The 15,758-nt window shown below is 41.7% G+C and overlaps 1 protein-coding gene across 3 annotated transcripts in view; it reads right to left on the reverse strand.

Annotated features, from left to right (window-relative positions):
• The window catches only part of FAM168B (family with sequence similarity 168 member B), a 36,732-nt gene that overhangs the window by 6,407 nt on the left and 14,567 nt on the right, over window positions 1-15,758 (reverse strand). For all 3 annotated transcript variants that reach the window (XM_057550762.1, XM_057550763.1, XM_057550764.1), the window contains exons 4-5: window positions 1,053-1,195; window positions 743-920 (exon numbers count right to left, since the gene is read on the reverse strand). In XM_057550762.1, coding sequence (XP_057406745.1) covers window positions 743-920; window positions 1,053-1,195 — 321 coding nt within the window. The remainder of the gene's footprint in view (window positions 1-742; window positions 921-1,052; window positions 1,196-15,758) is intronic.

A 15,758-nucleotide genomic window follows, 5' to 3' on the forward strand; every position in this document is an offset into this window, starting at 1 on the left:
GACCCAGCCATGGGCAACCAAATGCATTGTGTGTACCTGGCCCCTCACCACAGACAATTCACATGCCCATAGGAGGTAACCTAATCCCTAGACATTCAGTCAAGCCCTCAAACACTCCAGGGTTCCATGGAGACAGGCCCATTCCAGCCACGGGTCTCTTCTCTCTGTGGTTTATTTTCCAGACCTAGGGGAAGCCTTGGGAAATAAAGTCAATGTACGCCAAAGGATTTCTACAGGCAGCTGTTATCTCTATGAACACAAGACCGGCTTTCCTAGATTCATGAAAACATCCCCATTCAGACAACTTGGCCTGCACTGGTATCCCACACTAAAGGGAAGGATCGAGAGGGCCAGCCCCCCACATCACAAAGTATCCCTCTTCTGCCCAAGCTCACCATAGGAATCTGGTCACTCCTTGTCCCTACAGCCAAGTGACTCAGCTCACCAAAAAAAAGTGGCCCCATCAAATTTGGAGAGGGCTACTCAGTCATGGTCTATGGAAAAGGTACTTGGTTCATGGTTCTAAACCCTACACTCCAGTCTCAACTGAAAGGAAAAGGAAGAGGAAGGAGGGGAGGTAAAGAAAAATATAATGTGCCATTTCTTCCCAAAAGGATCAGATGTCCTTCCATACAACTCTAGCCATGAAAAGTCAAAGCCAAGGGTCAGAGTACCGGTGGGCTCTCCCTTCCCCCAGCCCTCATGCCATCACAGAGCAGGCACCCCAGGGCCAAGAACTCACCCGCTGACATGGCCATAGTGGTCCCCGCCACCATGCCCATGGTGACGCCGTTGCCTCTAGGCGGAGGGATGGCAGCAGGGTACACCGTCGCCGGCATGCCGTTGGGCTGCACCACTGTGGTGTGGTGGATGACGTGAGGGGGTGCTGCATACAGGGGCTGGGGGTAGTACGTGCCTTGCTGGGGAAAGAAGAGAGACGAGGGCCACAGGGTCCCACACCCAGGGGGTCAGAGCCCTGAGGAACCGGCCCTTCCCACACGCACAGTGCCCAGGAGACCCTGTGAGACACCCACAGCGCGCCGCAGGCCTACCTGTGCGTACGGGCTCTGCTGGGGGTAGGCACTTCGCACGGGGTATACAGCGGTCTGGTAGGGGTTGGGGGAGGAGGAGTACGGTGGCACAGCCCCGCTGGTGGGGGAACAGGACACTTTGTAAGGTGTGCCAGGAGTGTAACCTGAAACAAAGAAGCCCACAGCCTTAATTCAAACCCACACTCGGCCAGACACAGGGGGCGGACCAAGTGTGCAGTGAGGAACGAGGCAGTGTTCCAGCCCTGACCACAGTCATATCTGACACCTCTACTGAGATCTGGCTTCACTGCTTAGACTTCATGTGCAAGTATTTTTCTGGGGGGTGAGGGGGGAAAAGAAAGTTCTACTGAGTGCATACTTACATAGGAACAGGAAAGAAACACCGGCCCTGTCGGAATATAAATTAGCACGCCCTTGCTGGGGCACAATTTGGCATTAAAAGTATGTATGTCTTTCAACCCCACCATTCTACTTCTAGAAATTTGTTTTAAAGAAATAAGCACGGCACATAAAAAGATGCTCAACATAGCTCGTCGTCAGGGAAATGCAAATCAAAACCACAGTGAGGAATCTATCACCTCACACCTGTGAGAATGGCTGTGAATAAAAAGAACACAAACAACAAACGTCGGTGAGGCTGTGGAGGAAAGGGAGGCCTCGTTGGTAAGAACTGTTGGTAAGAACACAAACTGGTGCAGCCACTATGGAGAACAGTATGGAAGTTTCTCAAAAAACTAAAAATACAACTACCACACAACTCAGCAATTCCACTCCAGGCTATTTATCCCAAGAAAATGAAAACACTAATTCGAAAAGATACATGTATCCCAATGTTCATAGCAGAATTATTTACAATTGTCAAGATATGAAAGCAACCCAAGTGTCCATCAACAGATAAAGATGATGTGGGAAACACACACATACATATGGGCACGCACGGGAATGTTACTCAACCATAAAAAAAGAAGGAAATTTTGTCATTTGCAACATGGATGGACTTGGAGGGTATTGTGCTAAGTGAAGTAAATCAGCAAGAGACAAATACTGTATGATATCACTTATATGTAGAATCTAAAAAATACAACAAACTAGTGAATATAACAAAAAAGCAGCAGACTCACAGATATAGAGCACAAACCAGCTGTTCACTGGAGAGGGAAGGGAGGAGGGGGGCAACATCGGGGTAGGAGATTCAGAGGTACAAACTACAAGGACACACACAGGGAATATAGCCAATATTTACAGTAACTATAAATGGAGTATAACCTTTAAAAATTGTGCATCACTGTGTTGTACACCGGTAACATATAAAACACTGTGCATCAACTATACTTCAATTAAAAAAGAAAAAAAGAAATAAGCATGGATTTGAACAAAGGCTGAACTGGAAGCATGCTCATCACAGCGCTGTTAATTACAGCAAAAACAAAAGGGAAAACTTGTCAAACACCAGGGTTATGCTAAAAAGACTTCTGGGTCTAAGGGACAGCAGGCTGAACACATACTTTTGCCTTTGTCCCCACCCAAAATGACAATAAAGCAGATTAATAAATAAAAAGACACAAAGCCACACAGATCAAGAAGAGAAGAAAAGACATTTTAGAACCTAATAATTTTGGAATCTTTTAAAAAGTAGAAGTGGAAAATAATTTAGCAGACTCAAAAAAGCTGTACTCTCAGCCAGCAGTGAAGAGGGTCAGGAAGCAGCCCGACACCGGGAAAGCCCCTTCCCCTAGACCTAGACGCTGTCAGCACGTGCTGCCAGGAAGTGATGAAGGACCACGATCTGGAAGAGTGATTCAGAGTCTATCTGGTAAGCAGTAAGATGCCTGGCTCCCCCACTCCTGACTCCCCATTCCAACGGAGGAGTGTTTCTCCAGGGAGGTTAACAGAGGGTCTCTGAATTGCCACGTTCATAGCCCACTGATTTATACAGACTAAGCCACCAGCAAACTGTGGTACAACCATACAACAAAATACTACTACTCAGCAACCAAAAGGATAGAACTAATGATACCCATAACATGGGATAAATCTCAAAAAAAAAAAAAAAAAGAAAAATACAATATGCAAAAGAAGTCAGACACAGTAACACATGATAGGAAACTCTAGGAAAGACCAACATAATCTACAGAGACAGAAAACCAATTAGTGGTGCCCAGGGGCCAGAAGGCATGAGGGCATCTTTCACAGGAATGAAGTCACTTGACTGTTTGTGGTGTCACACATCTGTATACATGTCTAAACACACCAAACTGTGCACTTATAAAGGATAGCTTATATGCAAATTATACCTCAATAAAACTGCTTTCTAAAAAGTCTGAGAAGCCACTTCTCATTCACTAGAACGGCTGACATGGCAGAGTGCTCACACGAGTTCCAGGGAACAATACAACTCCTCATAAAGCTACAAATATACTTCCCATGGGGCCCAACAATTCACTCCTAGATACTTTCCCTAGAAGAATGAAAACATACTTCCACAATAGGACTTGTAAAAAATGTTCACCAATCTTACTCATAATAGCCAAAAGATGGGAAATAACCCAAATGTTTATCAATAGGAAAATGAGTAAATTATGATACATCCATATAAACACTACTCAGTATCAAAAGGCAAAAGCATGAATGAATCTCAAACCATGCTGACCTTTTAAAAGACACCAGACACAGAGCATACACTGCATGATCTCATTCTCAACACTTAAGTAAACCTAGCTATGGTGACAGAAGTCGGGGGAAGCGGCGGGGAGGTGTATGATTTGGAGAGGGCGAAAGAAAAGCCTAGGATGATAAAAGTGCTCAGTATTTTGTTTTGGGTGGTGGTTACGCGAGTATGACAATTGTCAAAATCCATCCAAATGAACATTTAATATGTGGGTGATTTGCATAAATTATGACTCAAACTTAAAAATGAGCTGAGTATTAAAAAAATTAAAGTTTAAAATATTTAAACCACTTTATTGAACTGTGTTTAGCGGCGTACTTGTATTTTAATTTAAAAGAGAAAAAAAGAATGAATGACTTCCAGGATATACACTAGTTTTTTGTGTGTTTTTTTTTTAACATCTTTATTGGAATATAATTGCTTTACAATGGTGTGTTAGTTTCTGCTTTATAACAAAGTGAATCAGCTACATGTATACATATATCCCCATATCCCCTCCCTCTTGCGTCTCCCTCCCACCCCTCTAGGTGGTCACAAATCACCGAGCTGATTGCCCTGTGCTATGCAGCTGCTTTCCACTAGCTATCTATTTTACATTTGGTAGTGTATATATGTCCATGCCACTCTCTCATTTTGTCCCTGCTTACCCTTCCCCCTCCCCGTGTCCTCAAGTTCATTCTCTACGTCTGCATCTTTATTGCTGTCCTGCCCCTAGGTTCTTTAGAACCATTTTTTTTTAGATTCCATATATATGTGTTAGCATACGGTATTTGTTTTTCTCTTTCTGACTTACTTCACTCTGTATGACAGACTCTAACTCCATCCACCTCATTACAAATACCTCCATTTCATTTCTTTTTATGGCTGAGTAATATTCCATTGTATACATGTGCCACATCTTCTTTATCCATTCATCCAATGATGGACACTTAGGTTGCTTCCATGTTCTGGCTATTGTAAATAGAGCTGCAATGAACATTTAGGTACATGACTCTTTTTGAATTATGGTTTTCTCAGGGTATATGCCCAGTAGTGGGATTGCTGGGTCGTATGGTAGTTCTATTTTTAGTTTTTTAAGGAACCCCCATACTGTTCTCCACAGTGGCTATATCAATTTACATTCCCACCAACAGATACACCAGTTTTAAATGATCCTTTTTTTTAAACCACAAGTCCCCCTTTCCTCCAAGGGGCCAAGTCAGTCCTGGAGACCCACTGAGAACCATCACGCACTTGGTGTGCCTAGGTTCACTAAGACCTTAAATGCCATGTTTCTCATTTATTCCCCAGACTGCCCCTCATGGTGTTCATGATGAAGATGCTGGTAAAGGTGTTAATGCCCCAGAGTCACACACAGCAGAGCAGGTGCTCAGACAAACCCAGATCCAGCTGCACTGAGCAATGACTCCTTTGCCCAAACCAGGTAACTCCCAAGCTCAGCTCGTATCTGTTTTAAGGAGAAAAGACCCTCACAGGTTTCCCTATTTCTGTGTTTTAGAAAAAAAATTTTTGTATTGAAGTATACTTGATTTACAATATTGTGTTAGTTTCAGGTAGACAGCAAAGTGATTCAACTATACACACACACACACAGGTTTTTTTCATATTCTTTTCCATTATAGGTTATTATAAGATACTGAGTATAGTTCTGCGCTATACAGTAAATTCTTACTACTTCTCTATTTTATGTATCTATTTGTATCTGTTAATCCCATTCTCCTAATTTAGCCTTCCCCTCTCCCTTTCCCCTTCGGTAGACTAAAGTTTGTTTTCTATGTCTGTGAGTCTGTTTCTCTGTGAGTCTGTTTCTGCTTTGTATATAGATTTATTTGTATTATTTTTTAGATTCCACATATAAGTGACATCATATATTTGTCTTTCTCTGTCTGACTTACTTCACTTAGTATAATATTCTCTAGGTCCATCCACATTACTTCAAATGGTAATTATTTCCTTCTTTTTTATGGCTGAGTAACATTCCAACACACACACATATACCATGCCTTTTTAAACCAATCATCTGTTGATGGGCACTTGGGCTGTTTCCATGTCTTGGCTATCGTAAATAGTGCTGCACTGAACACTGGGTATCTTTTTGAATACGAGTTTTTATCTCTTCTGGATATATGATCAGGAGTGGGATTGCTGGATTATATGGTAGCTCTATTTTTAGTTTTTGTTTTATTTACTTATTTACTTATGTATTTATGTATTTACTGGCCACCTAGCACAGCTTGTGGGATTCTTAATTCTCTGACCAGGGACTGAACCCAGGGCTCCAGCAGTGAAAGTGCCGAGTCCTAAACACTGGACTGCCAGGGAATTCCCTATTTTTAGTTTTTTAAGGAACCTCCATACTGTTTTCCATAGTGGCTGCACAAATTTACATTCCCACCAGGTTTCCCTATATTATTTTGAAATTCATTAACTATTATGTCAGTAAAAACAATGCCAAAATTTGAAGACACCAAATTTCAATACCAGTTTTGAGCTGAAAGAGAGTAGAATAAAGAGTCTCCAGATTTGGAAAAGCAACGTTAAAAGACAAGAGCAGTTAAGTCCCTCTCTCTAGCTGCTCATCTTCTAGTCTTTAAGAGGGACAGAAAAGGAAAGTGATGGCTTCACAGGTTTCACAGGATATACATGTTAAAACCCATCAAATTGAAGCTTTAAATATGTGTACTTAATTGTACACCAATTATACCACAATAAGGTGGCAAAACATTTTCTTTAATTATAAAGAAAAAGGTAATTATGAAAGCCACTGATTTCTAACCCTGCACTGACACTCCCAGGAGACGGCTCAGTGATAGCTCCTAATTCCCCATAAGTGACTGACTACATCAGAGGAGGAAATGAGGCAGTGGTGCCTGGACACACTTGTGACCAGTCACGGTGATGGAAGCACTGCACCAGGGCAGAGTGCTGCCAACTGCCAGAGCGCATCACCAACATCACACGCCATGCTTGGGGCCAACAGGGCTTGTCAAAAGGTCCAGCCGCCTTGACAAGGTGCTGACTTCAGGGGAAAACCACAAGGAAAGAGACCACCAAAACAGCAGCACTGACACAGTCCTGGCTGGCAAAAGCAGGAGCAGGTCGTCTCAAAAACAGAAGCCTGTGGATGAAGGCAAAGTATGTCTGGACAGCTCCCTCCTGCGCGAGCTACCCTCTCCTTCCCACTTCTCACAACCCTGCAGCAGCGGCATCGTGGAGTTAACTCACAGGAGAATACTGCTAAACATGGTCCCACCGGCCTGAATTAAGAGAGCCTCACAGGAGTCACTAAACTCACATCTGACCAAAAGGATATCAGGTTTTTACAAAAATGTCGGAAAATCAAAATGTTCACAGAATTAGCATATTTTGAAAACAAGTGCTAGACTTCAAACTTGAAAATCACATTCAGAATTTCTGGTGCTAGCCAGTTTTCATAGGTTAAAAAGAACCAACAAGGCCCCCCCAGCCTTTCTTCACTGTACAATTAAAAAACATCTATGACGTAGACGAAACAACTGGAAATATAAATACTGATTGTAGTATTGATAGTATTAAATAATTATTGTTATTTTTTAGGTGTGATGATATATATTTTTAAATTCATCTTTTAAAGATAATACTGAAAAACTGATGACTGTGATGTCTGAGATTGGCTTCAAAATAATACAGGGGAAAGTGACAGGAGTACAGATGAAAAAGATCAACTATAAGCTATTAACTGCTAAGTCTAGGGCATGGGCAGGTGGACCCTGTACTGTGTACTTGTGTATACTTGTAACTGCTGAGGCTAGGGTGTGGGTAAGTGGTCATCAGCCTGCGGTGTACTTATGTATTTTTGTTATTATTATTTTTTTAATTTATTTATTTTATTTATTTATTTTTGGCTGGGTTGGGTTTTTGTTGCTGTGTGTGGGCTTTCTCTAGTTGCAGTGAACGGGGGCTACTCTTCGTTGCAGTGCGCAGGCTTCTCATTGCAGAGCACGGGCTCTAGGCACGTGGGCTTCAGTAGTTGTGACACGCGGGCTCAGAAGTTGTGACTCACGGGCTCTAGAGCACAGGCTCAGTAGTTGTGGCTCACGGGCTTAGTTGCTCCGCGGCATGTGGGATCTTCCTGGACCAGGGCTTGAACCCGTGTCCCCTGCATTGGCAGGCGGATTCTCAACCCCTGTGCCACCAGGGAAGGCTTATGTATTTTTGTATTTCAAATTTTTCATAATAAAAAGTCTTTCAAAGTGTTTTATAAAGGTTAGGTAGATTTATGGATTAAAAGAGACAAGAGACATAACAAACTCAACTTTATAAACAAATTGAACATGTAAATTTTGAATAGATTCTATTTCCAAATCTTTTTAAAAAATGTTTGGGACAACTGGGCAAATTTAAATATGAACTATAAAATAAAATGAGAGAATTACCGCTTCTCAGTATGATAACGGTATCACGGTCATGCAGAGGAGCAGCCTCATTACGTTACGTTGAGGGTCAAGCTGAAGCCCACAGGACAAGAGCCAAAAAAGGCTGTAACTCTGCATTGCTTCAAGAAAAAACCAAAAACAAACAACAAAACGTACACACACACTCATCTTTATATGGTAGATAAAGCACATATGGCAAAATGATAACTGATGAATCTCGGTGCTGGATATTACGGATGTTCACTACACTGTTCTCTCAATTTTTCTGTATATTTGAAAATGTTTTGTAGTAAATAAGGTGAGAAAATTATAATGCCTTCAGATGGTGACACACAACTGAGAGAGGAGCTAAGAAAACCTCCCAGGAAACAACAGTCATGCAGGAGCTAAAGGGACAAGGAAGGAAGCGGGCAGAGGTCCCTTGCTACTAGGAGATGAACATAAAAGTTTTCTGAGCCTTTAAAAAGGCCATAAGCTAGGAAGGCATGGCTCTTCAGCAATCTTATCTGAAAGATAATCTGGCAGCTAGGTACTAGCTGGAAGGGCAAATAAAGGTAAAATATGCCAATGTTCAATACATACAGCCAACCCTCTATAGAAAGTCATGGTGCTATAGGATAAAGTGATTCAAAAAAGAATGAGAAGAGAAAGGAGAACCTGTCTGAGGAAGTGAAAACACACAAACAATGCATTCATGACCTGAATGAAAAACTGGAAGAAAATAGAGCCTCTAAAAAAGCCATCAATATTCCTAATAAGAAAGTCCATGACAATTCTGTCACTGTTCAAACTGCAGAAAGAGCCTGAAGCTTGGACTGAAGAGAAGCTGGAAGCTGTCCACCTGAATAAGCTTCTAAGGACACAGTATGAAAGCAAAGTTAGGAAGATCTAAGCATACACCTCTCCAGAGAGAGGCGCTCTGATTCAGAAGCACTCTTCTGGCCCACCACATCCACTGAAAAAAAGGTAAAGTCCCTTATTTACCACAATCAACGATAGGCCAACCTATGATGTCGAGCTTTTCTTTTAAGGGAGGCTACAGGCCTACTGTTGCAGAAACCCATCCAGCAGGCTTGAGGTCTCCTAATCATCTGAGATATCTTTTTTATAACAACTGCCTCATATGTACACTTTATTGAAGATAAAGAGGTGACTCCAAGAAGCTACCATGTGTATGCATTTGTCAGAATACAATGAATGGTATATTTAAAATGTGTGCATTTTATATATGTAAATTTCACCTAAAAACAAAACCTAAAAGAACTGTAAACAAATATTAACAATACGCCCACTGAAGTACATGGGGAAAAGTGTCCTGATATCCACAACTTACTTCAAAACACATGAAAAAACAAGATGGACTGAAGGATGGATGGAGTAAAATGTTTAACTTTAAAAGTTGATTTTAGGGACTTCCCTGGTGGTCCAGTGGTAAAGAATCCACCTTCCAATGCAGGGGACGCGGGTTCGATCCCTGGTGGGAGAACTAAGATCCCACATACCGCGGGGCAACTAAGCCCGTGCACCACAACTACTGAGCTCGCGCGCCTCAACGAGAGAGCCCGCGTGCCTCAAACTACAGAGCCCACGCACCCTGGAGCCCGCATGCCACAACTAGAGAGAAGCCCACGCACCACAACTAGGGAGAAGCCCGCGTGCCACAACAAAGGGTCCACACATAACTAAGATCCTACGCAGCCAAAAAACTAAAGAAAATAAATTTTTTTTAAAAAGTTGATTTTAAAAAGTTTAATTATAGAATCTTGGCAGTCGATATGTAGATGCTCACTGTGAATTTTTTTTCAGCTTCTCTGTATGTTGGAGAAATAGTCACCCACTATTTCTACTAATTATAGCAACAATTTTTAATATATATTATCTTACTGCTTATTCTTGTAACTTATTCTTGTAAGAACCTCAACAGGAGTCTTACAAACTTAAAATTAAAAAATACATAAATAAATACACATACATCTCACAGTATCCAAAATAGACACTTTGTGAAATAATTTTTAGATTTGCCAACCATTCACAATACAAAACCAAACACATTCACTGCTTGGTCTTTCAAAAACACTAACAGCTTTCCAGATGCTCCTTCCCTAAAGACCATTCATAAGGATGCCACACAGACAACACACTGGTCACAGCCTTTTTCCTCCTCACTCTCAGCAAACATGCATCACCGCAGGCTGACCTCCTCTCTGGGCAGAACTCACGCACAGGGCCACTGCTCTCAGACTGCTGTTGAGGGGCCAGAAGCTTTTCACATTGGAACAGATCATTTTTCCCCAAAAGTACTGCATACCACACAAATTTCGTATAATAACTTTCTGAGTATAAGACATTTATTTAGAAAATTTGGAAATTCAGAAACATAGTATATGTGAGGAGGAACGACCTGCACCAAACACAGCATCATGAAATTTCAGAACCTGGAGACAGAACTACTACAGAGCACCAAAGAGAAGCCCAGCCCAGTCAACCAAGCATCAGAAAGGTCCCAACATTCTCAGCAGCAACAGCAAAACTGGCAAACAGTTCGGCAATGTCCTTCAAATTCTGAGGGGAAATAACTGCTAGCCTAAAATTCTATATCCAGACAAACTAACAGTGAAGTGTGAGTGCAGAATAAAATGTTTTCCGACATGAAAAATCTCAAAACTGTGACTCTTCCATATTCTCCTGGGAGATTACTGAAAAAGATCCTCCACTAAAACCAAAGAGTAAACTAAGAAAGTAGACAAGGAATCAAGTGGAAGGGAAGAGGAGAGAACTCCCTGGGATGATGGAGGAGAACGACCCAGTGTAAGACCCAGAGGACAAGCAGGCCAGAGTAGGAGAGAGGGTTTCAAAAAGACACCACCAAGAAAAGAAAACACGAACACCTTACATGGCCTAAAATGCTGAGAAGAGACCCCACGCCTGGGGGGGAAGTTGAGGGTTTAATTAACGATGTGGTTACAGAAATCTAATAAAGGACACTAGGTCCAGGGAAGAAAAAGTAACTGCAGAAGAAAACAGCCACTCGTTCACAGCAGTGAGCAATGCTCACAGGGTCACAGTAACAGGGGTAGGAAGGAAAATTAGGAATCTTTAAACTACGTGAATGTAAACCTTTAACTTAAGTGAGAGAGAGAAACAGAGGCCATGACCCCACAACCTGTTAACACGCTAATGCTCTTCTCTCCTGTGTGGCCACCATAAGTGAAAATTTTTAAACAAACTTGGGATCTTACTCCATGGACATAATTCTGAGCTTAAAAAGAAAGAAAGTGGCATATCGTAAAGCATTTCCACTTACTAAATATCCCTCATAAACAAGTAATAAGACCAGTTAAACACTGAAATAAACCAACAGTTTAATCAAACCATTACTTTACTAGATATACCTGCACGTACACATAAATATTTGCGTAACTGATTATTCTCATTTTTAAGCTTCTTTCTGTTATATGCCAAACTGTCCTCCAAAAACGTTTCCCCAATTTATCCGCCATCGAGTCATGCATGGCAGCAACCACAGAAGCCCTTCCATCACTCTTAGCAACGTTTTCATCTTTTAAAAATATGTGCCAATGTAATACCTAAATCACCTCTTACATAGAGCTTACTACAGAGAACTGAATGTTTTTTTGATGATTTCAGATGATCAATGCAAATATTCGGTACAGATACTCCTGGCTGTAAATGGGAACAGAAGAGAAGCCTGAATGTGCAGCCTTGGTGCCTTGGGAGCTTGACTGCATGCTTGCAGCTAGAATCCTCAAATAACACAGCTGAGGACATAAAATGATTCATTAAACAAAATGCCAAAAATGAAACGTCTTTCCCAGGAGTGACAGAGTCAGGATTCGAGCCACATCTTGCTAATGCTACAGCCCAAACTCTTTCCAATATATTGTTCTGATTCCAAAAAAAGACAGCCCTCTCTGGTTGCACATGTACTCAGCCTACTAGGCTTGTTCATGAGGATGAAATGAATACCACCTCCATTTCCAGATTCTGAGTAATGGAACTTTTCAGCAAAAGACATGACATCTCCTCACAAGGTTCTCTAAAACCTCCCTATGTCACACTTGTAAGAGCTAAGAAATAAGCAGTGTTAGGGCTGCAAAAGTGCTTTAAAAGCCACATACACAACCCCTATACTATACATCAGCTTTGTCCGAAAATCTGGTGGTGAGAGAACCAGAACATTGAGAAAGCAGCAGAAACGGAGAAAAATTTTGTTTAATTTTTCTATAGTGACAGTTTTGGCTTACTCATCACATAAGAAAAAAAGCCCACTGAAAAAGGAAATTTAAAAATTCAAGCTATGAAAATGCTGAGGCTCCCAGACAAAGAAGGGAGCACAGCGGTAGCCTAGACTCAGATCAGGGGGCTGCAAGCACTCACATGACACCGGCAGGACCTTCCAAGTGCCTTCTATCTTTCTCATTCACCAATTTCACATACATCTTTATTCCCAGCTTCTCCTAAAAATCTGAAGACCTGGCAATGCTGGGCCAGCAGAGTGGCAGCCGACAACTATCCAGCACCCATCAGTGGACACCCCTTTCAAAAAGGCAGGCCCTCTTGGCAGCCACCGTCCCCACCAAGACCACTACTCCCACCTGCCCGCCCCAGCTTCTGGGTTAGAGGAACAGCTTGAGAGCAGTCTTGGAAAAGAGGCAGGAAAGGGCCCATCTCCCTACAAGAAAGGAAACACGCGAGAGAAGAGGAATGGCACCTGTTCTACAGGTTGGCCAGAGGAGGAAGCTATCAGACACCAGCACCAGCCTGCTAAACACCAAACTTTCCCTTCAGGGGAGCACGTCACACCCTGGGCAAGGAAAACGGCTTCACCAGCCTCAAATAAACCTGAGGCTCTTTTTGTAAAAGAGTAAGAAAGTTGGAAGCTTATAGTACATTTTTACATCAATTTGTACTCCATAGAGAAAATGAGTACAAGTGAGCTACACTGGAGAATTCTAGAACAGTGACATTTTATGGTGGTCTGCAGCATGATCACATACAGTAAAAAAAAAAAAAAAAACAACGAATACTTATACAAACATAAACTTCAATCCATTCCTACCACCATATAGAAAAATTAATCCAAAATGGGTCATAAACCTAAATGTAAAACCTAAAATTATAAAACTTCTAGGAGAAAACCTTTGTGATGTTGGGTTAGGCAAAGATTTCTTAGAAACGATACCAAAACCGTGATTCATAAAAGAACAAGATGATAAAGTGAACTTCATTAAATTTAAAAACTCTTGCTCTGGGCTTCCCTGGTGGCACAGTGGTTGAGAATCTGCCTGCTAATGCAGGGGACACGGGTTCGAGCCCCGATCCAGGAAGATCCCACATGCCGCGGAGCAACTGGGCCCGTGCGCCACAGCTACTGAGCCTGCGCGTCTGGAGCCTGTGCTCCGCAACAAGAGAGGCCACGATAGTGAGAGGCCCACGCACCGTGATGAAGAGTGGCCCCCGCTCGCCACAACTAGAGAAAGCCCTCACACAGAAACGAAGACCCAACACAGCCAAAAATAAATAAATAAATTTTTTTTTAAAAAAAGCTCTTTTAAAGACACTGTGAAGAGCCACAGACTATGAAAATATATTTGCAAATCATATATCTAATAAAGAACTCTCAAACCCAACAATAAGAAAACAAACTTAAAAACTGACAGGCAGAAAAAGATGTACACAAACACTTAACCAAAGACACACAAGTGGCAAACAGGCACATGAAAAGATGTTCAACATTATTAGTCATTAGATAAATTCAAATTAAAACTACAGAAGATATCACTACATATTCACCAGGATGGCTAAAATTAAAACGAATGACTATATCAAGTATTAGCAAAGATATAAAGGAACTTGAACCCTCCCCGACCGCTGGTGGGAACATGAAATAGCACAACTCCTTTGGAAGACAGTGTGGCAGCTTCTTACAAAGTTAAACATACGCCTGCCTTAAGAGCCAGCCACTCCACTCCTCTGTATTTACTCAAGAGAAACGAACGTGTATGTCCACATAAAGAATGTACACAAATATTCACAGCGGTTTCTTGTGTAACAGCCTCAAATTGCAAACAGCCCAAATGTTCATCAACCAGTGAATGAATAAGCAATTTGTGCTATTTCTGTACAATGCAATACTACCCAACAATAATAAGAAACGAACTTCTGATATACACTACAACATGGATGTCAAAAATTATCCTGAATGAAAGCCAGTCCCCCAAAAAGGACATTCAATATGATTCACTTACACAAAATTTTAGAAACTACATACGATCTGTAGTGAGAGAACACAGATGAGTGGTTTCCTGGCGCCTAGGTGAGGTCACAAAGGGGCAGGAGAAAACTTTTGGGGACGAGGGATATGCTCACTCTAGACTGAGAAGGTGGCATACATCATATCAAGTACCCTTTAAATATATGCAGTTTACTGAATGTCCCTCAGACCTCCAGAGAGCTGTTTTAAAAAAGTTAAACAAGATGAGATGCTTCACAAAAGGAGACGGTGGTGCCACCTGGCCCTTAAATAAGCTAGTGAATAATAACATAATACTGCTTGTCCCAGGGAAGGGGTGTTCCGTAACAGGTCCCGCAAGACCGCACAAAGTAGCAGGTTCTCTAGTCCTTGGGAGAGAGAGAGCGTGAATAAAAGCTATGCAAAAACAAAACAAAATCTCTTTTGGAAAGAACAGGTCAATGTGCCAAAGAGCTAGGGATTTAAAGTTGGGACGCTAGGCTTCACTGTGTCTTAGTCATGGGAAACCTTCATACTGCGAACATTACTCTGGTGTAAGTGCAGGGAACATGAAGTCAAGGACAGAAAGCTTGGGAGCAGGAAGACCAAGCTAAGAAGGTCTTTCTCTGGGTGTGAGCTACAGGGTGAACAAAGGCAGTCAGAGTGGGAATGGAATGGGAGTCATGGACAGAAGGGACACAGAAGGAAGAATTTTACGATTATCAAATTGGAAGAACTCAGGAAAAGGACACTGCTGCTGTCTCCTCTCCTGCCAAGTTAACTATGTGAGGCTAGGGGTTCTGAGGGACAAAGAAGCACCCCAACAGACACGTGAGGCTGAGCCTCTGGATCACAGTGTAGGCCACCACTGCTGCAGCAGAATCACAAAGTCCATCCTGGGTGAATAAAGCCTGGAATGAGCCAACACCAAAATGCAAGCTCAAAGAGGAAAGTCCCATTAAAAAAAACTGTCTTTACAAGGTCCAGACCCAAACAAATTCCACTTTCAATTGTACCACTGATTTCTAAAATGTGAAACTATTCTCATGCACCTTACATAGAAAATAAGACTTTCTTTTAAAGCCATAATCAAAGTGCTCAAGTTCTAGACAGACATCAGTTATCTCTAAAAATGTTAGCAACATGGAAATTCTACTTATTAACATGGCAACATGATCTTTAGTTTCTAATAATCAACACTATTTCATAAATACATACAAGTTCGGGCACAACTAGTTACCTGTAACAAGCTATGATTGGAATGAAGATCTGTGTTGTGGAAGGACGCCAGAAATGCAATATATTGATACAAACCTTTATGTGCAATAAGAATTAAGCTTTTATTGTACGTATTAAGAAACCTAATTTTA

The sequence above is a fragment of the Balaenoptera acutorostrata genome, chromosome 8, assembly GCF_949987535.1.
Source record: "Balaenoptera acutorostrata chromosome 8, mBalAcu1.1, whole genome shotgun sequence".
NCBI lineage: Eukaryota > Metazoa > Chordata > Mammalia > Artiodactyla > Balaenopteridae > Balaenoptera > Balaenoptera acutorostrata.